Source organism: Aulonocara stuartgranti (assembly GCF_965226115.1).
Source record: "Aulonocara stuartgranti genome assembly, chromosome: 9".
In the NCBI taxonomy this organism is placed as follows: domain Eukaryota; kingdom Metazoa; phylum Chordata; class Actinopteri; order Cichliformes; family Cichlidae; genus Aulonocara; species Aulonocara stuartgranti.
The window spans coordinates 29,967,676-29,994,231 of record NC_138960.1 but is presented as its reverse complement, the minus strand read 5'-3'; the positions used below and the strand labels follow the sequence as shown (position 1 = coordinate 29,994,231).

Here is a 26,556-nt window from a genome sequence, read left to right as displayed (position 1 = left end):
CAGTTTCATCTGGCACATATTCCTTAGTTCTTCAATGTGGCTTGTTATCCGGTAGTTAAGTGATGATGTGACGAATCCTACTTCCGGGCCTAAAGTAGTCTGTGTTTAATATGGCTTTTGTGTTGTTTACATGTTTAATGTTATGCATTTTCTTCTATTTAATCTCAAAAAGCTCCTAAAACAGTCAGTGATCACTGTTGACCTCCCTCGGCTTTTATTACCGCTAATCATTTATTTAAGCTCAGTTTTTAAAACCTTAGGATGTAACTACAGCCCAGCCCATGCAGCAGTATATGAATGACTAACCTCGTATTGTGGATGGATTATCTCAGTTGTTCTCCTGGCTGAAGTTTGGTCCTTTTACAGCATCCTGCCATGCGATTACATTTGTTCCTGTCCACCGAGAACACTCACGTTAACTTTTATCGAGTGGAAAAAAGTTAGCTTGTTTATATTATGCTAACATAGCTGTGTCGCTAGCGGTCACGTAGCACATCATTATATACCAGCTAGCCCAACTTCAGTAACCCTACAAACGTCACTGCTGTTTAGTTTTCTGTCTTCATTTATGTTGGAAGTGATAACAGAGCTGTACGTTTTAATTTGTTTCCAAAACCCCACAGTCAGGACATGCTATATTGTATTTAGATAGAAGCTAGCGAGCTAACTTCCTGCTAACTTCTAACTCTGTTAAATGTCATAAATTCCGTTTTCATGGATGCCTGGATGTTAAACTCAATTGTTACACCTGGTAGAGCAGAACGCTGATCATTTTATTACAGATGAAAGACTTTAGACAGTTTTTCAACTCTCAGTAATGCCATAGTGATCGTTTGATATATGGACCTGCAGCGGAGTTTAGGCCCGGACACAGCTAGTGACGTCAGACTTAACGACCGGATAGTAGTCACGGCCACTTGAATTGTGTGTTTATGTGTGTTTAATCAAACTTATTTAATGGATATTTAAGATTTAAAGACTTTTTGGCCTTTTAAAAAGGCACCAAAAATTGGTATGACGGGTAACACTTTATATAATGCCCTCATAATAGATACTTGATATTTGTAAGTCCATCTATGATGACTATTTACATGCAGTAATACAGGTAGGACTGTTGGTGTAAAAAACATAAACACACTTACTGAAAATCACCTGTTAACAACTTATTAACTTTTTACCCCTCGGCTGTCAAAAGCTGATGGGGTCTTGTCGTCACGCCACCTGGCAGGCGGGTGGGCAGCATGAACACCCAAGTTTGTGAATGTGATAATTCGAGAAGAAATTGGAAATCAATGCCATAGTTGCATTTATACTAATCTTGGGACCAGTTTGACCTAGGTGTATCTACTAGGTAGCTGACAGGAGGCACTGTCGGCTGCCTGTATTTTAAAGAATGTGAATAGGAGTGTACACTGTATATTTACTAATAAGACCACAATCACAGTTATTAACCTTAACTAACTTTGCCACTTTTTTAATATAAGCATCACAAAGGTGGCTTCATTTTCACATGGCCTACTTATGCTAAATAGATACTCCATCCAAAGAAAGTTCTGTTTCGATTTGTGTTTTGAAGTCTGCTATGATATGCCACATTATCACTGAGTCTTTTAACAACACCGTGCTGTAAAGTGCAACAGTCATTTTCTGCTGGAGGAGTATGTTTCATACATTCTTCATTAGGCTATGGGACTGCATCAGATCTCAATGCACTGAAGAGCCGGTAATGTTTAAGAGGATCAGGTTTAAAGTTTTATAACTCTAATGTGCAGCTGTCATATATGAAATAAATAGCCTTGCTGAGAGAGCACTGAGTGGTAAAATAAATATATTAACCCATGAATTCACAGCACAGCTATTTTCTGCTGCATTGCCCTCTTGCCTTATTTGCAACAACACATTTTCCTTTCGCCATTTTATTTTTTATATTCTTTATTGAACTTCATTACCTGACAATCTAGATAATGTAATGAGGCAGGCAGAACACAGTTGGTTCATCAGATGTCCCCGTTTATGTAAGCGCACCCAGAAACAAATAACCACCTTAGTGAAAACGGTTAGGTGTGATTGAGGTTTTAGGTTTTTGTCAATTCAACTAACAATGCTTTGTTGTATATCTTTCTTGAGTGAGAACAAACACTATAAAGTTACAACAGGGAGAATTATAAGGGGTGTTTTGAGCTAAATTTTGAAATACATATTCAGGGAATGTGGAAGACTCACGTTAATTTGTTAAGGGAGGGCATAATATATTCCTTTTGTGTTACATAGCAAGCCAGAGAGACGGTTCTGACTGTCAAAGTACTTTGCCTTCTTGGAGTCTTTGGATAGGAAGCATACCTGGAAAATCTCCCAGACACAGGCCTCTGCCATGCAATCCCAACGCACTTGCAATATATGTTTGGTTATGCCAGGCTTGTCCTGCGTCTTCCCATGCCATCTGATCCAACTCACTGCCAGGTGGTGATCATTTGACAGCTCAGGTCCTCTCTTCACCTGAGTGTCCATGATGTACAGCCATAGATCTGATGATACGAGGACAAAGTAATTCATCAGCTTGCAAACTAGGCTGTCCGAAGTGCACTTATGAACATCCTTATACTCAAACATGATGGCCGTTATTAATAAAATCTAATTAGCAAAAAAGTCAAAAACCAAACAAACACTAAGAACACTTTCGATTTAAAACAAGTCATCAGAGCTGATCAAAGCTTGTAAAGCTTGTTACTAAACTCTTCCATATTCACCTTAGTCTGCTAGCATTGCAGCACTGCTGTTTTTAATGATAGCCAGGGTCTACCCTGCAAGCATGCATCTAAGAGTGAGAATCAAAGTGTCTGAACAAACTGTGCAGAACATCCAAGAGGCATGACCATCACTTTCACTTTTTTAAAAATAAGGCAAGGCAAGGCAAGGCAAATTTATTTGTATAGCACAATTCAACAACAAGGTGATTCAAAGTGCTTTACAGAGACATTAGAAACAAAAACAAATAAAAAGCATGATTTAAAATTGATTAAAACAAGCAAACAAACAAACTAACTAAACACACACATTTCACACCTGTTCGCGTGATCTGAACCCTTATCGTAAGGGGAGCTACCAGTCCTTCTGTGGACGAGCTACTTTCTATTTTAAATTCCCTGAATTTAAAATACTCTCTAGACCCAGTCTAGACCCAGTTGGGGAGCTACCCAGAGCTCTAAACCCACTTAACAAACAAACAAACAAACAAAACAGTATATAAAATCAAAACAGATAATAACACATTTTGCTGGTGGAAGGTCAATATCAGCTGTCACTAATTAACAGTTTTTCCACAAGTTGATGACAGGACAAAATAAAACTTGCTTATGTTTGGCTTCGTGTGGTCCCTGCAGTCCCGACTCTCCCAAATGTTTTTTATGAGGGAAAAGAAGCATCACCTCTGTACAGCCTTAACTAGAATACGTTTCTTTGTAGTTCCTGCAACTGTAACAGTGGATTGTTTACATCATTTACATCATCTGCTTAATGCTTCAACAGTATTTAGATCTCAAATAAGTATCAGAATAGATGCTGTATTGAAGATGCACAGTCCCTAGGCTTGAATCAAAAATCTGGTCACGGCATCTCCTACTAATGTGCAGTACAATAGTTATTGCCTGATAAATCCTTGTAGCATAAAATTAAAGTGCTGCGGTATTGTTAAACTTTCTGGCTTCTCCCCAGTCACTTTATTGTGTCACTCCAGGAGGATTTCTCTGTCGCCAGGTTAGATTAGGTCTGTTTGGCCAAGATCAATTTCAGCTTGGCCCGTGATCCTCTTGGATTGTTAATGGACCTACTGCCTTTTCAACACCAGTAAAGAAAGATGTGTGAATTTGCACTTACTTATAATGTGATGTTTACTCCATTGCGAAAACATTTGTTCTGGTTAAATGCCCAGACTGTCATACTGCAGCCAGCTCTCTTTTGAAAGACAATGTCTAATCTCAGTTTAATTAACCAAGAAAACAAAAACGGACTTAAAAAAGGAGGTGAGAAAAAGAAAAGTGAAAATGGATTTATTTTTTCAGGATTATCATATGAATATTATGTGCAGCAATGCCTGTCAAACTGATAAACTGATTTGTTACAGTACGTTTAACTAGAAATGACAGCGCTGTTGAACAAGCTGTTGATAAAAGCTCAGTCCATATGTGAAATCCAGGTGACTTTTATCATAGCTTAAACTTGCACAGTATTTACAGGGAGGTTTTGCTGAAGTCTCAGAAAGTTTTAATTACAAGCTCAGAGCATCTGATAACTCACAAGATCAGCACAAAATGCTTTCCTTCGGGAAGACATATGGCATTTCCTAAATATAACCCAAAGTAGTTGCCCCACAGACCCACTCACAAAACACTCCACACATGTGTTAAAAGTGCTCGTTTTTAGGTATGTACAAACACAAAAACACCAGTCCTTGCAAACCCAAGGCATGCACAGGAACACAATGCTGCACACATGCTTCTGTGACATGCTTACTCAGTTTACACTTACAGTAGCGATTAGCATATTCTCAATTTTATCAGCAGTTATTCATAACTGTAAAAAAACATTTTTTGTCATCAGCGATAACACAGCCTACACAACACTGATTGTCTTCATGAAATCACATGTGTTTGATGCTTTTTTATGTTTTATTGATCCATTGTTTATTGTTTTTAAGTGGTAATCATTGCACTTTGATGTATTTCCCTACCATAACACATTCTTGTTAAATATCCTAACAAAGGTGACAAATAATCATCGCAGTGTCTATGACAATGATCTAGTACATCTTCTTTTAGCCGCCCCTCTTACTACCTTATTTATATTGGTCAAATTCAAATAAGTAAGTCATGATCAGTTAAACTGGAAGTCCAGCTATTTTCTAGTTTAATTTTAATACAAGTTTGCTCAGTCCATTTCTTTATGCATGAAGTCACAAACATTTATTGGTTCGTCTTTTTACTGAGCAAGTTCAGTGTGTCTGGGTTATCTTTTCGTTATCTGGCTTTTAGCCTTGTCTGCTTTTGACTGCTCACGTTAGATAAGATAAGATAAGATAAGATAACCTTTATTAGTCCCACACGTGGGAAATTTGTTTTGTCACAGCAGGAAGTGGACAGTGCAAAAGTTATGAGGCAAAAATTAGAATACAATAAGAATAAATACAGTACACAACTGTACAGAATAGAATAAAATACTATATACAGTAGAATAAAATAAAATAAATATACAATAAGATAAAAATAGAATACAAATACAAATACTATATACAACTGAGTAAAAATACAACGATGACAGAAAGGATTATTGCACTTAGTATTATTGCATATGTATGGATGTGTGTGCTTGATCAGTTAAAGTCTTTATTATGGAGTCTGACAGCAGTGGGGAGGAAAGACCTGCGAAATCTCTCCGTCCCACACCGTGGGTGCCGCAGTCTCCCACTGAAGGAGCTGCTCAGTGCTGTCACAGTCTGCTGCATGGGGTGGGAGATGTTGTCCATCAGGGATGACAGCTTAGCCGCCGTTCTCCTGTCACTCACCACCTCCACTGGGTCCAGAGGGCATCCTAGAACAGAGCTGGCCCTTCGGATCACCCTGTTCAGTCTCTTCCTGTCCCCAGCAGAGATGCTGCCGCCCCAGCAGACCACGCCATAAAAGATAGCAGAAGCCACAACAGAGTCATAGAAGGTCTTCAGGAGTGGGCCCTCCACTCCAAACGACCTGAGTCTCCGCAGCAGGTACAGCCTGCTCTGCCCTTTCCTGTAGAGGGCGTCTGAGTTATGAGTCCAGTCCAGTCTATTGTTCAGATGAACACCAAGGTACCTGTAGATTCCCTCCATGTCACCCTATTCCTACAACCGCTTCTGTCACGCCAACCCTCTCTCAACTCTCCGTTTGCCTTCACTTCCTCCATGTCTTCCTCTTTTCCTCCTGCCTGGTAGTTCCACCTTTAACAACCTTTGTCAAAGGGTGGACTCATTTCTAATCCTGTCCCTCTTGGTCACTCCCATTGAAAACCTTACCATCTTTAACTTTGTCACTTCCACCTCATCCTAGTACCCTCAGCTATGGTGGTCATCAAATCAATTAGTCAACAGTTTTTCCTTTATAATTTTTGTCCATGAACATGAGTTATTGTAGACACACAGAGGTCTAAAGTCAGATTTTTCTCATTATCAAAATAATTTGCAATCTTTAACAAACATGTGTGATGTTAGAATAGGCCCATAGGACAGGTTAAAAGCACAGCAGTTGCTGATGCCAAAGCATGAAGGAAAGGTGACTGAAAAATTACTCATGACTCAAAAGATTCAGGAAACAAGAACAAAACCAGCCCGTGGCCTTATGCTATTTTATAGTAGCTATCTACTCGTTTATCATCAGAGCAGATTTGAGTTCTTATGGCAGTTACAAGAAATTACAAACCTCTGCAACTATGATTATAAGGGTGTCATGTATAGTGGTGTATATCACCTATAAATACAAACAAAATATTCTCTTATTTTATCATTTTAGCCGTTGTACATCCACAGCACGAACAATTAGCAACATCCTGGAGTCCTGCTTTGTCCAGCCAGCATGATTCCTGAAAGACATGGCACCTTTAGTCATGGAAACAAGTATCCTACAGCTTCAACACTATAAAAAGCTGTATACTTGATACTGAAAGTGCAAGGGAGAGCACTTGTGAGTGTGTGTGTGTAGGGGTAGGGGGGTGTCGGTCTTCCAGTGTTTAGGAGCTCAGGAACATCAAGAGCTGTGTGTTGGCCAGGAGGCTCTCCTAGGGATAAACAGAGGGAGAAACTAATCCTTACTCTCCTTCACATCCAAGCAGGGTGCGTGTTTGTGTCCGTGTGAGTGTGTGTGTATTTATCTTCGGAAATGTGCTTCTTCCATGGCTGCTGAAGCCAAGGTTGCGTGCGCATGTTGGTAAATGACCTTAAAGCATTAGAAAAAGATGCGTTACAGGCATGCATGTTCAGTCTAAGTCAATCACTGGCACATTTAGTAATCCATGTGTGTGTGATGACGGCGATGTCTGTGTGAGTGTGTGTATGTGAGAGAGATAGAGACTGTACTGATGGGGCTTTGTGTAATCGTGCTGAGTAGTGAAGCGTGTCGAGAGAAAGGACATGTCCTCAGCTCTGATCACATAGTCTACTAGAACGACAGTGAAGGGAGGGAAGGAAAGAGAAAGACAGACGCTTGTTAGGGAAGAAGAGGAACACAAAGCATCAAATGAAACGATGATGAGGAGAGGACGACTGACAAAAATGGAATGAGAGAAGGAGTAAGCTACGGTAAAAGGGAGAGGTTGGTAAATCAAAAGGGAGGTTTCAGAAGAAATCCACGAGCTAAAAGAGGGATGGAGGTAAAGGCAGAGAGTGATAGAGCTGGAGAATTCGGAAAAAAGCAAAGAAAGAGAAAAGGGCAAGGAATTGATGCAGGAAACACGATAGTGACCAGAGTACAGTTGAAAGACACTGAAGCAGAGATGAAAGAATAAGAAGTTTAGATGGATATGGAAAGCTTAAAGTGCTGGTTTTATCCCCTAGTTTTTCCCTCTCCCCCTTCCCCTTTCCTCCATCTCTTGTGTATTCAGACAGGTTTTCCTAGTTGCAGCAGCCCAAGAAAATAAAATCAAGCGAGGCGGCCCCTCAGCCGACTGGCTAATTGCAGAGGTATCACTGTGTCAAATGACTAATAGAGTTTCCCTTTCCGTCGCTAATCTGCCAGCAGGAGCACAGCCGCAATTTGTTTACTCTTTGCAGATGCAAGGGAATACAAAGACACACCCGCCTTTTTATTTCCTCTCAAACACAATTTCACGCTGCCAGAGTGTTAGGTGTGAGACGTGTTAGTGGAAAGTGCACGTGTGTGTGTATCTGGTATACACAACACCACATGTTTCGTGATTTGTTTAATATTTCATGAAACACCCTGTAAGTTGTGTTCTGCTGGTCTTCAGCAAACTCATGATAGACACACCCTTTCACACTGTGTGTTTATTCCATATATAAACGTTAACACTCAATTATATGCTTAAATCTAACCTCAACAGATCTTATTCTCGCTTTCAGGTCCCGAATGACTTAATTTTTTGGTCAAAAATGCAATTACTTCAACAGCCTAAAGTCCCAATTTACTCTCAAAAGTAAGGAACACGAGAAGAAACACAGGTGTACAAATACAAAATACACATGCATAAATCAGGCACCCACATCCTGATTTGGCAGGCAGTATTGGCCCCAGAGGTCAATCCATCACTCAGACCACACCATTAACTGAGCAAATCATAAATTCAGTAGCATACCATTTACTTAGAGTAGTTTAAGAAGAGACCGCAGAGTGTAGAAGGAAAGATTGTGTGAGTAGGAAAATGAATTGCATAAAGAGGCACGGGGAAGCAGAATACAAAGTACTGTAACAGAGTATGAAAACAAAAGGAGCGGCTAAAACAGTGATTTGGCAGCACATTTTGGGAGGATTCTTTCTGTTCTTTGTTCCCAACCATCTCTCTTTATCATTCTTGATTTTGTTCCTTTTTCCTTTACTTTTTTAGCTTATAACCAAGGACACTCCTTTTTAGTGGTCACAGCACAGGCTATAAAAATAATTTGACATGACATTTTTCCCTTCTTTTCACTGTTCTTCCACCCCCTCTTTTGCTCTGAGGTTTGTCCTGTCTGGTTGTCAAGTCTCTCGGTGAGTGCACACTGACACTGGTGGTGTTAGTCTAAAACCCGGACACTAATGAGACAGAAAGACAGACACACCGCAGACACAATTTTAAGACTACAGAAAAGTCTGGGATTTGCTTCTGATGGGAATAATGCTGCTTCATTACCCTCCTATACCCTCTGTTGTATGTGCTCCCTCCATTGCCTCGCATTTCTTTTCTTTTTCCTGTATTGACTGACTTTGTTCTCTAAAACGTGGCTTTCTCAGCTGCAGCCTTTTCTTTCCCCTGGACTCATCCACTGTTTTCCTGCCTAATTCTTTGGATTGTCAAATTTGGGGCATCAGTGCGCACTAGGATTGTGATCCAATCGCCCTGTCTTCCCTAGTTGGATTGCCAGTAACTGACAAAATTGCTGCTGGGGCGGGCAAAGGATTTAGTCAGTGTGCACTCGTTAAGGTGGTGCTGTCCATTCTCCATAATGCATGCTATGTGGCCTAAATACAAAAAAAAAAGTACGAGTGGTAACCAGAAGTTGACAAATCCAAGCTGAGCAGCTGAAACGATATTAAGTCAAAAAACAAAAAAAGCTGGAAAGTCAAACCAAAGTCCTTCTTCTGTTTTCTCTCATTTTTAAATGATGATGATCACGGGAGTGCTCCTTACATGCACATTCATTTTAAAGAGTGCAGGCATCCAAACACAAACTTGTCTGTACTTAACTGCTCATGCATGTCTGTGTCACCCAGGAGATAAAAAATATGCTAAAGTGATTACGTCATCCCTAAGGTTTCTTGTGCCGCTCATAGAGTTCTCCAGAATTGTTTGAAGAAGTTCAGTTCAAGAATATGGAATAGGATCGTTAAAGGACTGGTTTCGTCAGCCTTGTGTACAAAATAGGTTGGGCAGATCAGATGCATGGGTGTGTGTTTGTGTGAGTGTGCGAGAGAGAGATGGAGGTGAAAAAGAGAGTGATAAGAGGGTTGTGAAGGTCAGGTAAATGCCAGCACTCGAGACAGTGCTAAAGAGCAGGTTTGTTGGTCACGTAACGATAAGACACTCAGCCTCAGCACACTCTCACTTCCACACAACCTCCAGTCTTTTGTTAATTTGTGCTCTGGCTGGTAAACGCGCCTTGTCATCTGTTTATATGAAATGCATAGGATTCTATTTGCTTATATGGGGAGTTTTAGTCTGCCTCATCCAGGCAGGTTTTAAAGGCTAATTCTGTTTGTGATTGGAGGTTCATTGGCCTATGTTAAAGCCTAAGCCAATCATACGGCCGCATATCGATTACAAGGCTCTGTGATTTATTGCTTACTCCTTGAAGAAGATGTTTATGGTGTTTTTCACGTGCTGTTTTCAGTCTGCATATACCTTTGTCCTAATGATGGATAAGATGGATTCCCCCCCCTCCACGGTCTGTCTCAGTGTTTTTACAGCCAAAGAAACGAGCCCCCCAGACTCACATTAACACCTTGATATATCACCACTCCACTGTTTCAGTGCATCACGGAGGGAAGACAGCTACTGTGCCCCTGAAGGCTGCTTACACCCTCCAGCAAATCCCAATTCAATTTCAAAGTCACTCCAAAGAGAGATGCCTTGTTGTTGTTTTATTTATACATTTTATGTATGTTTTTAGTCCTTTTTGATCACCAGGGTGACCTCACCATGATCTCTCAAAATGTGTGGACTCATCCCTTCCCTCGCATGAACTAGAGCAAAGTTTACATATTTTATTGCAGACTGATGGAGTAGTGTGTCATTGCAGTGACAACTCTAACAATGATTGTAGTCTCTCATTGTCAAAGGTATTTTTTTCCTTGCCACTGTCTTAAACATGGGGGCAGAACTACTCCACAACCATTTTTTAATGTGCTGTTGGCACTGTAGGATTGAACGGGCTTTGACAAAAACAGGCATTTACAGTGATTTCTGCTGTACAGCTATCAAGAATTGTGTTAAATTGTCAATAGATTTATGATATAGTATGTCATGTGTTTAATTTTATCTTACTAGATTATAATCTCTCTCTTTTAATCATGGGAATAAGGCCAATGTTTTTTTTTTTACCTATATGGAGTTTTTTCCAAATGACTGTTCATCGCTGTGTTTGCTTTTCTGTCCTTCCTCTCCTGTGCTCGTGTCCTTGCCCTTCTCTCCTCCTCTTCCCTCATTCGCTCTCCTCTGTAGACCTGACCATGCGTATCCATGATCAGGTCCGTGACCTAAGTTATGTCCTCTGTCCCTACTTTCCTGCCATAGCACCCTCCTCCCCTGGTGTCGACTCCGCCCCTTTGCAGCGCACTGGAAGTCACGGCACAGGAACAGGAAACTACAACCGCGGTGGGACCAACAACTATGCCACAGTGGGGCCAGGCTACACCTCGAGTGGCGGTAGCGGAGATGTATATGGTTCAGATCCCTATGTGGCTGACCCCTACCGTACCCTGCAGTACTGCCCTTCAGTGGTGGAATCACCCTACAGCAAGTCAGGACCAGCTCTGCCGCCCGAAGGCAGCCTGCAGCGTTCACCTTCTATTGACTCTATTCAAAAAGATCCAAGGTAGGATGAAAAGAGAGTTGTAGAGTGTGTGTTGTGTGCATGAGTATCTGTGTATACATGTATTTTTTTAGGGGTTTATTGGATCACATCTTGTATGTTCAACATAATAAAAAATACAATGCCTAGACACACGTACACATCACATGAGTCACTTCAGAGGATGTTATACTGACTGCTCAAGACTTTGTCCTAACTTTACAAAAATGTTAATAACACCTAGCTCTAGACACAGATTAATATAGTCAGCCACTGATCATGCCATTATTCAAACTTTGTGATCTGTCATCTGATTACAAGCTCCAATCAAGGGACATCTTATGACTGACCTCAGTTTGAATTGCCAACGCTCATGATATATTCATAACTCCAATCATGTTTCCGAAGGTTTCAAATTATTACTTTCAGTGAAATCACAACGGTGCTTTTGAGTTGCTTTAAAAAGCTTAAAATTGCAGTGTTCTTATAAACTCACAGTCAAAGCTTTTCTGCACAAACAGGTAGATTTCATGATCTTGTGGTTAAGAAAAACCTTTAGTAACAGTCACACACTCAACTCAGCCATGACCATCAGGTTTTTTTCTAAAGCTCTCTAAAAACAGGTCTTTATGCCCGAAAATGCATTTACGCTGAAAATGTCTCAAAGTTAAGAACAGGCACGTTGAAGTAAGTGTGTTGTCTCAGGTACCAGTGTAAAAATTTGAAGGCACTTCAGATACCAAAACACTGAAGAAAGATTTTGCATATCTGGTTTGTCCACACTCTAGACTTTGAAAAATGAAGGTAAACAGCAATTATTCTTTAATTTGACAGGAAAATCTCTCATAAATATACAAAAAGTTTTTGCCAAATTAAACTTCTGTTTTTTTGTCCAGTGCAGCTACCTCATATGTACGAGGAAAAACGATCTAATAAGACACTGTTTTACTCCAGTCACACACCAGTTGCTTGAGACTTTTTTTTTCACCTCCCATAGTGTCATGCTGTGCGTAAAAGCATCCTACTGGGCTGTGATCACTTCCATCCTCTTGTCTTTGCAATTAAGCAAAGCTCATTCCCCGTCTTTTTTTTATACATATTTCACAGGACTCTTGATGTATAATTCCTTTAATTACAGAGCAAGAGGGACTGAGGCGGGTGGATCAAGTCTCAGCAGCAGCTGTCAGTCACTGAAAGGGAGAAAGAACACAGTGAACAGAGAGAGTGGGAGATTATTAAGAACAGTGACAATGAAAGTAAAAAAAGAGGGGGGAAATGATTAGCATGTGCACAGTCTGATGAAGGTAAAGTCCGTCACAAAATCCTGCAGTCTTACTGTAGGATGTGTCTACTTTTGATGATATAGTTAGACTGACTGACTCAAGACAGTCTTCATATTTCACAACAGCCAATGTACCCAATCAAGTGAAAGCTCATATCTGGTGAGTTTTGTTATTATAAAATAAACACAGCACTTCTGACTTACACTAGAATATCGTATCTGTTTACTTCACAAAAGGAACGATTATTGTCTTTTTCTTTGCACTCTGGACTTTGTTGTTCATAAACACTTCTTCTTTAGCAAAGTAGTATCAATTCTGAGCGAGGTATATGTTTTATTAAGGCATAATCTTCACACAGCAACAACATAACATAACAAAATAGTTGTAAGAGTAGACAGAAATATGTTTCCAGAAGGTTCAAAGAGATACTGGAGAGCCAGAAGTGAATATAGGTCAGTAAGATAAGAAAATGTGAGCGATTGCATTTTCACATCCTAAATCTAGTACTTGATGATGAAAAGAGGCATTGCATACCTAAAAGGCTAAATTAGCTAATCCGTTGTATAACTGGTTTTAATATATTAAGTTGTAATGCTGTAATGTAAGCTGAAATGTATTTCTATACATAAGTGTGTGTGTGTGTGTGTGTGTGTGTGTGTGTGTGTGTGTGTGTGTGTGTGCATGGAGGGAGAGGGGGTGTAAGTGGATATGTAGCAGAGGACTTTTTAGAACTTTTAAAAGTTGATTGTTTTGTAATACTCATAATACGAAAACCAAGCCAATGTAGGAGTAGGTTTAGCGCTTACATTTCACATACAAACACACTCAGGCATACGCACATTGTTCTCTTTATGCACTTGCAATGAAAGTGTTTATTGTTGGCCCTCTAGTGTTATTGCCACACTTGCTTGTATGCAGTCAAGATCATTTTGCTTCCATTATTGCCTCAGGCTTCATGGATTTCTGTGCACAGATCCAGACAGAAATCTCATTTTTCCCCCATTTGCACTTTTTTTCCTCCAGCAAAGTAACAAGAAATGGTAGAATTGCAAGCATTTTGTACACTGGTTGAATTCAACACTAAAGATCTTTTTCACAAATCTGAGCCTTTGTGGTGAATGCTGCCTGCAGATTGCATAGTGATTTATTACTATTATGTTACATCATTACTATTTTTAACTTTATGCACAGTTAAAGGTAGGGATGGGTACCGGTGTCCGGTGCCATTATGGCACCGGTTCTGACATAAACGGTAGTAACCAGACCGAAAAGCAGCGCACATTTCGGTGCTTTATTTCGGTGCTTTTTTTTTCCTGAGCTGTGATACACTTCTAGCCAATCATTTTACGTTTCCGAGGATAGTAGGCGGGGCCAGGTACGTACGTTCTGTTAGAGCAGAGCTACAGATTAAAAATGTCCAAGGCGAAGCGGTCAAAAGTATGGCTGTACTTCACAGCAAAATATGCAAACTCAGCAGCAACAAGTGCTTTAAGCTGATACTGTGATACTGTCAAAGGAGGTAACACCAAGAATCCGTTTAAACAGCTGGCGACGCATAGCGTTTTTTTTAAAAGCCGAGAAATGCGCCGTATTTGATAGCTTGCTGCGAGACCTCACACCGAGCACGTCGGGTGGGTTGCCAGTTATCGGACCCGGAGCAACATCCCCCAAAAACCCGAAGAGGAGAGTCCTGGCCCCTAGCCCTGCCAGTGTAGCAGAAATGATGACGGATGATGATGCAGCAGCAGCCGTTCTTCTCTGCATGAGTAGCTTCATGTTGTTCGTGTGTAATTTACGTTGAGTAGGCTAACCACGTTATTACATTAATGCATGTAAGGTGAACTAGCAAACATCATCATAGCTACATGCGGCTGTCTTCTTGTTTGATGGCAGATACTCCCTTCACCCTGGCCAAAAAGGCTAAAATGACCAAAGAAAAAGTGGGAAACAGCTGAACATGAGAGGTTTTTGGACAAAGTTTGTGTTTTTTTTCCATTGTTTAAGCACTGCTTCCAGCCAAGAGTGATGCCATATATGCCCCATAGCTGCAGAAAAGGCACACATTGTTATCTTTTTACAAAAAAAACCCAGCTGAACATGAGAGGTTTTTTGACAAAGTTTGTGTTCTCCATTCTTCAAGCACCGGTTCGAGCACCGTTTAAGCACCGGCACCGTTTCAAAAGTACCGATTTGGCACCGGTATCGGATAAAACCTAAACGATACCCATCCCTAGTTAAAGGTGTCTTTAAATGCCTAATTTCTAGCTGTATTTTTTATGCAGTTATCTTACTGTTAGAGCTGGGCGATAGAACGATAACGATATGTATCGCGATATAACTTTTACTCGATAGAGAAATTAAGCTATCGCGATAGACCTCGCCGCTCTTGTCCTCAAAAAAAAAAAAAAAAAAAAGTCAGCCAATCCAAATTAAGTAGCGCAGAGCCGAACCAATCACAGCCGCAGCGTCACGTCGCGTGACTTGTTACGTACAGCACAAGTGCCAAGCCGCACGTGTGTTTGTTTGGGAAGCAGCCAGCGGGTAATAGAGCCAGCGCGTAATGGAGGAAATGAGTGTGCCGACTAGAAAAATCAACCGAGCGTGACCGAAGAGAAAACAGATGACGGTTCCAATGCCGGAGAGATTGTCAAACGGAAGAGCCATAGAAGTTCCGTAGTGTGAAGGTATTTCGGCTATTTCAAGTCTGACAAAAAACAGAGTAGCGTGCACTGTAAATTGTGCCGAAAGCAAGTCTGGAAATACAATAAACTGGTGCATGCGTCACACTGCGCCACGTTATTGTTTCGGTGAAATGAATTTCTACAATACTGTTACTGTTAATTCTACTCTCTGCAGTGTTTAAATGCTTACATATACACACAGTTACTGTCCCTCCACACTTACGACTCGGTTCTGCTTCTATGCCCCAGCTTTGTTTACTTTTTCCCACCGAGGCTTCTAGACTTCTGATTGGCCAACATTTCTGCACGGTTAGGAATCTAGCGCCACCTGCTGCTTTGGCATGTTCATAGCAGCGTTTTCCTTCATTTCTGCCTTTATGTGTGGACGGGATTATTTTTTAAAACGAAAACGGAAAATCTCCGTTTTCACAAATACCCGTGTACGTGTGGACGTAGCCTCAGTCTCTGACTGGAAGCGCTAATTCGTCATTCGGCTTTTGTCAGACTAAAGTAACTGTTAAAAGTGTTTGAAAAGCTAAGCTATACAACAAGGAGAGATTGAGAATTTCCTTTTAGTTTCTAAGTGGAATTGACAATTTAGTCTGTTTCGTTTGTCCTATTTTGAAACTTAAACGCTTTAGCGGCTGCCTTTTGTGTAGTTTGCAATATTTGCCTTTATTTATCTGAAAAAGTCTCATGTTCCTTAAGTACATCTACCCTGTTGAACTTATTATGGGAAATAAATATTTAAATAAAAACAAGCTGCTGATTATTTCACATTTTACTTGTGAGCAACGGCACATTTAAATCTTACAAATATAGTTATTTGGCTTATATCGTGATAGATATCGTTATCGCCTGAAATGAAAAAAACATATCGTGATATGAAAAAATCTCATATCGCCCAGCTCTACTTACTGTGCTTAATATTGTTGAATTGAAGTGTGTTAGATTTCTCTTTGTCAGGAGGTTAAATGGCCTCCTACTCAAACTCCACTCTCTCTCTTGCTGTAATTGGATCTAGTTGAGCTAACATGAAGTGCTAAATGAGTTAGCAGCTATTAGACACAAAGAACACTGCGAGTGAGGGCAGAGGTTATGTGTGCATGTTTTAATGTGTGTGTGTGTGTGTGTGTGTGTGTGTGTGTGTCTGTGTGTCTGTGTGTACATGTGTGTACACACGAAACGAAAGACTATGTTTTTTTATATAATCAATTAGCATATCTTATTTATTAATGTGTGTATGTCACTGTTTAATGTGTGTGTGCATACATGGTAGCCAGTGACATACTGCTATTATAGCTGCAAAAGAGTGAGCATGATAAGCAAGAGGTGGTGACAGCAACATGAAGGGAAAACTCAATATCTGTCAATGGATAGCAGTACAGAGAGGTGGGAGGAAGACAAGGAGACAAGATAGATGAGGGGTGGAAGGAAGGAGGGAAGAAGGAATTACTGATGAGAAAGCTAAAGGGAGCAGTGCAAAATAAAGCTGGAGAAACAGGAGGAAGGGAAGAAAATAGACACAAAGAGAAAAGGAGGGAAATGCAGAAAGACGAGGGAAATGAGGAAAAGTTAAGGTTGGTCTTTAGGTGATCAACATGCATGGGGAGAATAAATATAAGAATAATAGGAAAAGTGCAGAGAAGGCAAGGGCAAAATATAGATACAGTGTCTCCCATTATTGTTTTGTCTAAGGCAGCGTCTCAGAAAGTTTGTGCGTTTCCCTCTAAGCGTTCTGCGTGTAAAGCGATTGTCACCCCCACTGGGTTTCTTTCTTAAAATGAATATTAAAAACAGTGTAGGGAGTGAGATGATGAGAAATGTTGAGTGCAGACTTGCATAACCAATAAACAAAGAGAAGAAAGAGGAGCGAAAGGCAATAATGAAGGGGAACATTTTTAACAAATGAAGGGGATTTGGAGACTCTTAAGTGAGTGAAGAAAGCATGGCATCTGCATTTGTTTAGGGAATAAGCTATACTGTACCTTGAGAGATTGAAGGAGAAGAAGACAGAGGGAGGGAACGATGTTGGGCATACAGGAAGAGAGAGAGAAACATTAACTTGGGGAAGATGGGAGTTAGGCACCAGTGGTTTTTGTTCTCAAACTTGGGGCTTAGGAAAGCATGTAATAGGGTGAGAAACAACATAAAGGGTAAGTTAGATTATGCAATGGGAATTCACTGCGCTGCAGTTATGAGGATTGACAGGAAGGAAGAAAGAAAATAGTTGGACCATTTTGATCAAAAACAAGACTACACCATTGTTTCAGCTGTGGGGAAATGCTCGACTTATCTAATCGCACACTGAGCCTGAAACATAGACACAAGACTTCAAGATAAATCAGACTCTCGTCATTTAAATCAGACTCGCCTCATTTACATTTTCTCCTCCAAACGTATTCACGCAGCAGTGATGGCTGCAGCATTAGTAATATTTGATGTTAAAGTTTGTTAAAGACTATTTTAATTATTTCATGTGATACATGTTTTTTTTTTCCTTTAGTGTTGTAGTTTTGCTTACATTTCAAGGCAGCCAATAAGCTCTTTTGATGTTGCACATCTAATGTAAATAGTAAATCTAGTAGTAAAAGTCCAATAACGTCTTACTTTAGATATAAATTCTAGTTGGCTTTGACATTTTTCTTTTTAAATAACGGATTATTCAAATGTGTATATTTGTGTTAATCTGTAAATTTGAAATAACTAACATGCCAAAAATATAATTTAAAAAATCCATATCCAACGTTATTTGAAGTTAAAGTAACTTAACTTTAAAAATACCTCAGTGGCTCTTTTTAGGAGCGACTGCCTCTAACATAAACTTAAGTTGCAGAACGTTTCCAAAGTGATTGACTGTGACTATTTATTGTCAGTAGTATCACACTCAACACTTTATTTCAATAAGGAGAGTGCCTAAAATGTGAACATCCAAAATACAAGTTGAATTTAGAAGAGCATAATTCCAAATGAAGGTAGGATATAGACCTGAGATAGTCCAGACTCCGATGATGGTGAAGCAGAGTAGTTGAGACAGTTGATGATGAGATTGGATGAGGTCCCCTGTGTGGATGAGGTGAAGATGGGGAGAAGGAGCGTTAAAAAACAGCCGGCCTGAAATGGAGATTGACTGATTAGAATATCCTAATACTAACTGGGCAAGAGTAGCGAATTTGACAACACTGGAAAAAAGAAGTGCCAAAGACATGAACACATGAAGACAGAACATGAGCCACCCTTATTGAATGTTTCCAGAAACAGAGATCAGTGGTGACTGATCAGTGGTGGGCATGTCTGTAAGTGCATGCAGACTGAGTGTGTAGTAGGCTTTTATGTATTTGCCCAAGGCTGCGAAAGACAGGACAGAGGATGTGCATTTACATGTTTGTTTGTGTGTGTGAGAGAGAGAGAATCATATGTGATGTGCATATTACAGCGTGTTACACGGTGAGTGTAAAGGATGCTTGTCATAACGACGGGACATCAGGGCCCAGTTAGGAAGGCACGATTTACTGGTACTGAGAAGCATTTGGAAATCTCCACAGAAGAAGGCTGGAGATCACAGACCAGTCGAGCTGGAACAGAGAGAGAACAGATTACATCTGACCAAGGGAAGAAATTACGTGTAGTAGGTGAGCCCGATTACCACCAAAGATGTGAAGACAATCTGGCAATGACCCAATTACATGCATTAATTACATATATACTGCACGCTCCATGAAGAGATGCAGATCAGGTGGGAGGGAAAACGTCCAACTCCTAGACGCCGCCCTGAGGCGGACCATTCCTCTCTAGAGGAAGCGGAGAGAGAAACAAAACAGTTTCCAAAAAACAAAAAGAAAGTGAACTACCCTCGCATGACAATGCTGGAACATCATTGTATGAGTTTATGGGTGTCTGTATGCGTTGAGAAGCTGCAGTGGAGGGTGTAATTATGCAGTGATGGCTCTTGTTGAGCACAAATGTTTATTTATGAGGAAAAGAAAGGGAATAAAGTGCCTGTATCCCCTTCTTGTAACCATAGTTTATGCAAGTGTATTGTTTGGATCTATGTACCCACATATGGTTTATGTACAGTATAACTATAGAGATGAGATACCTGTGCATGTTTGTGTGTGTGACAGACATTCTGATTCTGATACAGTGTTCTCCTTTTTCAGTAAATTAGGTAAAGAACTGTTACTGCTTTTAGCATTTGGTTTGTGTCTTTTTTTTCTTGTTTGCTAAATTGGACGGCTGTTTTCAGCACTGATGCAACAGAACCACAAATGCACTGATAGGCTCTATACTTTTGCTTTTGGCGTTCTCCTACACAGCTTTAATGCCTCTGTTTGCAACAGCTGTGGCTGGATGCATAATGTTTTTGAGCTGTCCATACATCTCTTTTCTGCTTTTTCACTTTCAGATTATTATAAAAGATGCAGATGACATCATTGCTCAGTAGTTTGAGGTTTTATAGAAGAACAGTGCTTGATTTGACATTGGTCATGATCATTTTACATGACATATCTTTTTAAATTAGATGAAAAAATAAACGCTTGTCTGTAGGATGTAACTATTAGTTATTTTCACCAGAGTTATTCAGACTTTATTCGTTAGCTGATTGTATTTCTGTCTGTTTACCACTTTTGGGACATAATTGATTGTCAGTTTGAATGCTTAATGTCACCATGAAAAGCTGCTTGACTGAAAATAAGGGAAGGACAGAAAGAAGAGAAGCCATCAATACATTTGCATGCTTTCTTATTAATCTGTATTCTTCTCGAGGCATAGAAAATGAAAGAAGACGGGGAAAAAGTGTTAATGAGAGAAAGATAGAGAAAGATGAAAGGATGTCGTGGTAACTGGGTGGCTTGGAGAGAAAGCAAGGGAGGGTGGACGGTAAGGGTGGGAGAGCACAGTTACAGGGTGAGAAGGGGACTTAACCAAAGAGAAAGAAAGAGAGAGAAACCGACAGAGGACACACTCTATTGGCTCTCAGCACGGCCCAGGGGTAATTTCCTCTCCACATGAGAAATGCATGCTGGGATATGGAATCACCTCCAAGGGAGGGTAATGATGCATTGCCAGAACCTTGGCTCTGAGGCACAGCTGTGTGTGTGTGTGTCTGTGTTCACAATATGCACATGTGAACGTGTGTGTGTGTGTGTGTGTGTGTGTGTGTGTGTGTGTGTGTGTGTGTGTGTGTGTGTGTGTCTGTCCTGGCCGTCATCCCTGCCTGTTCTGGGTAAATTGCCCATTGTAGTTATTTTCCCTTTTCTGAGGTGGCCTCTCTGTGTGTGTGTGTGTGTGTGTGTGTGTGTGTGTGTGTGTGTGTGTGTGTGTGTGTGTGTGTGTGTGTGTGTGTGTGTGTGTGTGTGTGTGTGTGACCTTGGGATAATAACAACCCCGTGTATCTGCCTTCTTCCCTGCTACAATGAGCTTCATCCTGTATCTGAGGCCTGGGAGACAAAAGGATGACCAAAGCGAGACAGGCTATTAATGTAGATGAGTTGCCCATTGCATACTTACACCTAGAGGCACTAATGCAAAATTCTATACTTAAGCATTTAGACATTGGCAAAAAATGTCTTACGCATAAGAGGTTAAGGCTAAACTTCAGCTGATATTTGGCTGTCAGGGAGAGGGAAACCAAAATATAAAGTAAGGTTGTGGTTGCAGGACATTTTCTCACTATAAGTATGTGCAATGTCCAGTCAGTAATGAATCTGTCATGGACTTTTGATTCATTAATTGCTTTATTTTTAATGCTAATTACTGCCACTAACACTTTTTAACTGAAATTCATCAAACCTTATACATGAGTGCACATGAACAGAAACGTACAAATTCATCTATAGGGTAGGGAATGTGTTAGGATGGGATATGGCTCCGCTCCACCACCTCTCTGCTGCTCTGCCTCCTGACACTAGTGGCATTTGGGAGGGATTATGGGAAAATGTCACACCAGCGAAATTACTGTATATCTTCTCTCCTCCCCATGCCTCACTTCACTTCACCTCTTCTCTGGCTTTTACTTGAGGAGAACACAGCCTAATCATAGCCAACAGGCCTAATGGTACTCTGGTAGAAACAGTGCACTGATACAAAATTAAATGTCAATTTACAAAAGCTTATTATAGTGCTAATCTTTACCTTAATACGTGTTACTATGAATCTTAAAAAACAAACAGTATACTTTTCACAGACAAGAGCCGAGTCACTTATTTTTATGTTAATTTGTGCTTAAATCATTTATAAGAAGTTTCTATAAATGTTTGGCTGCAGGCAAAATCTCACCTGGATAGCTGTGTGTTAGGCTCAGTCTATAGTCCAGTTTCACTATGTAATTATTTTTAACTCTCCTTCTAAGACACTAATAATAAGATTTAATTTTTCTTGTATTTAATTATTATTTTTATTAACTCTGGGCAAAAATGTCAAGCAGCCATCGGTATCTTTCCACAGTACTCTTCATGGGACTGTTGATGTTAAGGTCAGCAAGTTGTGCCTCTCGTGCAGGAGAGGCATCTTGACCTTTTAGCTGAGTTGCTTCAGAAAAGCAAACGAATGGGGTTCTGCAATGACCAGTGAGCTACTAAGATGCAGTGTGTGGCTGAATCTGTGAGAAAGATTTACATGAGAAATGAAAAAAAAAGAAGATCATGGATCTTTGTTATGGTTGCTGTATTACTTTCAAACGCAATAGTTTTTTGTTTTTGATCACATTTAGTCATGCATTCATATCTGTATTTACCTGCTCCAAAAGCACCTGCGGATTCCAGTCCTGTCATGATACATCCCACTGGAAGAGCTCTTACTGAAATAAAAAGCACTTAGACACCCACTGAAGCGCTCACACCCACACATATGCACACAGAAACCAATATTAACAATATTATACTTAATCTAATATCTATTTGCCATGCTAATTAAAAGGTACTGACTCACTGGTATGTTGCCAAAGACTTTCCAAGCATAAAGCAGAACTAACCGGACAAAGGAGTATTTAAAAAAACAGAGGAATTTTTTTGGTTTTAAGTCTAACCATAATTTATGAGAACACACTACAGTTATGACCTTAAACACAGTTTCTCCGCATCTATTAGTGCTTGGATGTCCAGTGGCGGATCTATGACAGGATTGTGATTTCTTCCTTCAGCTGATTGAATCTGAATCTGAGCGAGAAAGTGAATTAGTGGTATTTAAAACTCTTTTTTTTTTAACCAACAAAGTGCTTAAATAAAGGCAAATCAATCATTCTGCATCTGTGTTTGTTTTGCATAACACTGAGCTATACAGATAGAAAGATTATGTGAATTCAGCCAACACATATGCTACAGAGACATCAGATTGATGTGCTTTTGATTGGATTTTGACTGATTGAAAATTTGGGAAAGGGAACTAAAGAGGAAGAGAAGTTCAAAGAAATGCACGTGACAAAAATCAGAATAGCTGCTCTAGATAGCTTTAGGTGTTTTTCTCACTAGTTTCACTCCACTACAAAGACGTCCCTTTTAATTTGTCTTCTGTACGACAGGCCAGAGCTTGATGCTTCAAGTGTAGTCTATATTTCCATGTCCCACATGTTTTTAATTCAACCCCATGTGGCAGCAGACAGCTACAGCTTATAGATTTGGTGCTGTAAAGCTCAGTGTAGCACCTTTTCAGAGCCGATGTAATGCCCATAACCCCTTAAAAGTACCAGTGGGGCTGCTCAGTAACCACCGGAATGTGTGCAGCTGGATGCTTTTGAAAAAGCATCCATGCTCCATGAATCATCTCTTGTCAAATAAAGCAAAACATATTTGTTGATGACACATCACTGATAGTAGCCATTGTTAAGAACCCCCACAATAGTTATTTACTGGGAGGAAAAACTGTTCTATTTGCCCTATAAAAATAGGTGTTTGGCTATGCCATTATAATTTTTTTGTTTCTTTGTTTGTTTGTTTGTTTGTTTGTTTGTTTGTTTTCATTCAGGGAAATGCTCCTGTTCTCATCATAAACTTGCCTTCCTCGCTTTCGCTCTGCAGAGTCAGTTCTGTTTTTTTCACTAAGTTATGATAAAATAACACAGATTCATCCGAGGGCCTCCGACTGAATGCAGAAACTCATCTGTCATGCATCCATTACTCTCATCATCTCTCTCTCCATCACTCCATCACAGCTCTGCAGGTCTGATGGGCTGGGAGGTATAGACATCCATCCAGAACAAAGCACCAAGTGTTTTCTCCAGTTCTTTCAGTGTAAACACACAGTTGTTCTCCCTCCTGTTGTCCTTTGTGTCTATTAAAGTAGCAAATCACTTCTCTGTCCCTCTCCTTGTTCCTATCAATCTTTTCTCCTTCTTCTTTCCACTGCAGGGTAAAAAGTGATTCCTTAGACTCTACTTACCACGCTTACAATAGTTATATGCGCATGTTTGTGCTTCTGTGTGTGTGCATGCACTTTCATATTATAAACATTGGCTTTGCTATCAGACAGACAGATGCTACAGACAGATGCTCGATCATGACTCAAGTCCAATGCTAATCTTGGTAAAATGACGGCAATAAAAAGAAAGCACGGCGAATTAAGAAAAAGTTGCAAGGCACATCTTCATGAGTCATTTCACATGTTAGTGTTATCTTATCCCTCTTGAAGATGTGTGTGAGTATATTCTTGTGTTTTCATTACATCAATAAGTAACATGTGAATTCATGCGTGATAGTGTTTGCTTTTCCCAAGTGTACATTTTGTACCTTTTCTGTATCCCCCTGAATCACTTCACTGATTTTACAGTCTTAAAATGCCATTTGTCAAAAAAGCCTGAACCTTGCAGAATTGTATGTTTGTATATATGTCAGTCAATATTAGAAACAAATAAATGTAATCCAATCTATGTTCATTCTGTTGAAATAAATGCCATTGTAGGGTAAAGGACTATTTATTGAGGACTATTTATTGGTTCACTTACTGTGTACCTTTAATACTTGTAACAGTAACCAATAATGACCAAGTGTTCAGTCAGTCCAAAAACAAGATGGAAAAAAAAAAAGAAAATCAACGAGAAGGCAATATTTTGGCAATTTCAAATACAGGTTTTTGCCTCATTGTTTTATGTCAAACAAGCTGTCAGAGCTGTCAAGCTAGGTCGTAATTTCACACCTATCCCATCATGGGTTTTGCTTTCATGCCAGCAATCGTTTTGCAAGGACGGGTGAACTTGCAGAAAATAAAAGTTTTCTCACCAAATTATACCATTTCAGCGGATTCAGTCATCTGCATCATTGAAATGTTGCTCACTGAATATCATGAAGAAAATAAACCCCATACCTCAGATGAATGAGAGAGGTGGAAAATAAAATATCACTGCTGTCATCTATATTCCTCTATGGAAGGAGTCACACTTTCTATAGTTTTTGTGCATGCTGCTGTGAAATCTCGTGTTTTTTCTCTTTTATTTTATTGTATCTCTATAGCACCTTTCTGTGTGTTTATAGAACACACGACACACTTTGTGTTCAGTTGACCCAGAGTGAATAAAGCATCCACTCTGCCATATTGTTTGACCCCAGATATGTTGGAGCTTCAGCTCGGTGATGTTTCTATTGCTCAGCTCTGTTCCTTATTTCTCTCTTGCCTCCATCCCCATTTTATTTGAAGTGGATGACTGCTTTTAGCCTCACTTAATCCGTTTTTTGTGTGTATGTGTGTGAGAGAGAGAAAGTGAAGTCTTAAGGAGTTGTGTTGCTTTATGGTGCACAAACATACTAGGAAAATGTCAAAAATCTTTAAATGCAGACTCAATTTTGAGACATATTTCCTTTTTATCATCATTTCAGACATTGGTTATATCAGTTTTAGATTCAGAGTTCACAATAGTGAAATCATGTTTGTCATTGTCTGAATTATTTATTTTATCAATGTTTTAAACCATTTTACTCATATTTTTTTCATTTATGTCTTCTACTCCTATCCTAATGCTATCATTTCCACAGTCAGCCTCATTATCTGCCCGCTCGCTCTGTTGCTTTTAAGCCGCTTTTTTTTTTTTTAGCAAATCCTGAAGTGATAGCACTCTGTGTTGCATTTTTGCTCCATTGAGATCTAATGAGAATAGCAGGTGGATAAACTAATCACTGGTTTATTAGTTTTTCTCTGCTGATTACACTCTTTCCCTCTCACACAAACGCAAACGGGTTGCACACAAAACAGCACTGAAATATTAACATGCAAACACCCAAACTTATACAGTGCCCAAGGAGGATTTAGTCACCTTAGGGTGAACTGTAGGACAAGTAAAGAATTAACCAGTAATGCTGGGATAAGAGCTAAAATAAAATAAAATTTCACTTCTTTATATTTCTCATCAAATGATTTTTTAAAATAGTCCTGATCAATAGTTTTTCTTTGAACATTGGCTGCTTTTTCACTTATTTTAAGGCTAGTCCTCATATCTGAATATTTTTGGATGAACAAAAGCTCCAAAGCCGTGCGATGTCCTTCAAGAAGTCTAAACAACTATTCCTGAAGACTACTTAAAAGAAAATAAGAAATCTGGCAGACAAATAGTTCAGACTATACTGAATAATAAAGGCAGTTATACCAAATAAGACTTTCAAGCTTGTTAAAGTTGTACAAGCTTTGTTTTTGTTTTTTTTCTTATCAATTTCCATGCAAGTTTGCATTTGTTTCAATAAAGCTCTGCGCCTGTTTCCCATTTTCCAACCCAGCTTTCAGCATAGTTTTTGCATGTGACTATAATGATTGTGTGTAACTCAAAATTGTGCACAAACACTTCCGATATAGATAGAAGTCTGAAGCCACTGCAGCGCTTCAAATTTCCAATTTATATTTTATCATTCTCTAGGCTTTTAGTTCAGGTTTAACTTCCCCATCACAACCAACCCTCCCTATGATAGCAGAGAGTGTATTCAAAAACAGAGTGATAAGAGAAAGAAACATAAGATGTTTGAGTACTGAAGTAAATGTAGAGTGTGTTTGAAGGATGCACATGCTTGTGTGTTTCTGTAACTTAGAGAGAGTGCAGGGGGAAATTACAGACAGAAGAATTTGTTTGTGTGCGTGCATGTGTGTGTGCATGCGTGTGTGTACATCTGAGTGGATCTGCCAAGTCATCTCACTTGTTTAATGTCAGGGCAGGTCTCTGACCTCTACAGTAAGTGTCTGGTTGTGTAATGTGAATCTGGTAGTGGAAGAATGGATTTACACACCCACCTTTTTCTCTCTCACACACGCTTTCACAGAGCACAGTTGTGTATCATGACTTTAGAGGGCATTGCATTGAATCACATTCATATCCTGAAGACTTAGAGTAACTGTAACAATACCTAGTACCTGACTGACCTCACCCTACTGTGAATGT

At 39.7% G+C, this 26,556-nt stretch overlaps 2 protein-coding genes across 5 annotated transcripts in view; one reads left to right on the top strand and one right to left on the bottom strand.

The window, feature by feature from the left end:
* The window catches only part of pkia (cAMP-dependent protein kinase inhibitor alpha), a 204,644-nt gene extending 188,949 nt beyond the window's left edge, over positions 1-15,695 (bottom strand). The window contains exon 1 of the mRNA XM_082547733.1: positions 15,413-15,695. The gene's annotated coding sequence lies outside the window, so the exon portion shown is untranslated. The remainder of the gene's footprint in view (positions 1-15,412) is intronic.
* The window catches only part of ctnnd2a (catenin (cadherin-associated protein), delta 2a), a 272,214-nt gene that overhangs the window by 152,983 nt on the left and 92,675 nt on the right, over positions 1-26,556 (top strand). For 2 of the 4 annotated variants that reach the window (XM_082547708.1, XM_082547707.1), the window contains exon 12: positions 10,894-11,266. In XM_082547708.1, the coding sequence (XP_082403834.1) occupies positions 10,894-11,266 (373 nt within the window). The remainder of the gene's footprint in view (positions 1-10,893; positions 11,267-26,556) is intronic. The other 2 variants (XM_082547709.1, XM_082547710.1) reach the window with 1 other exon arrangement.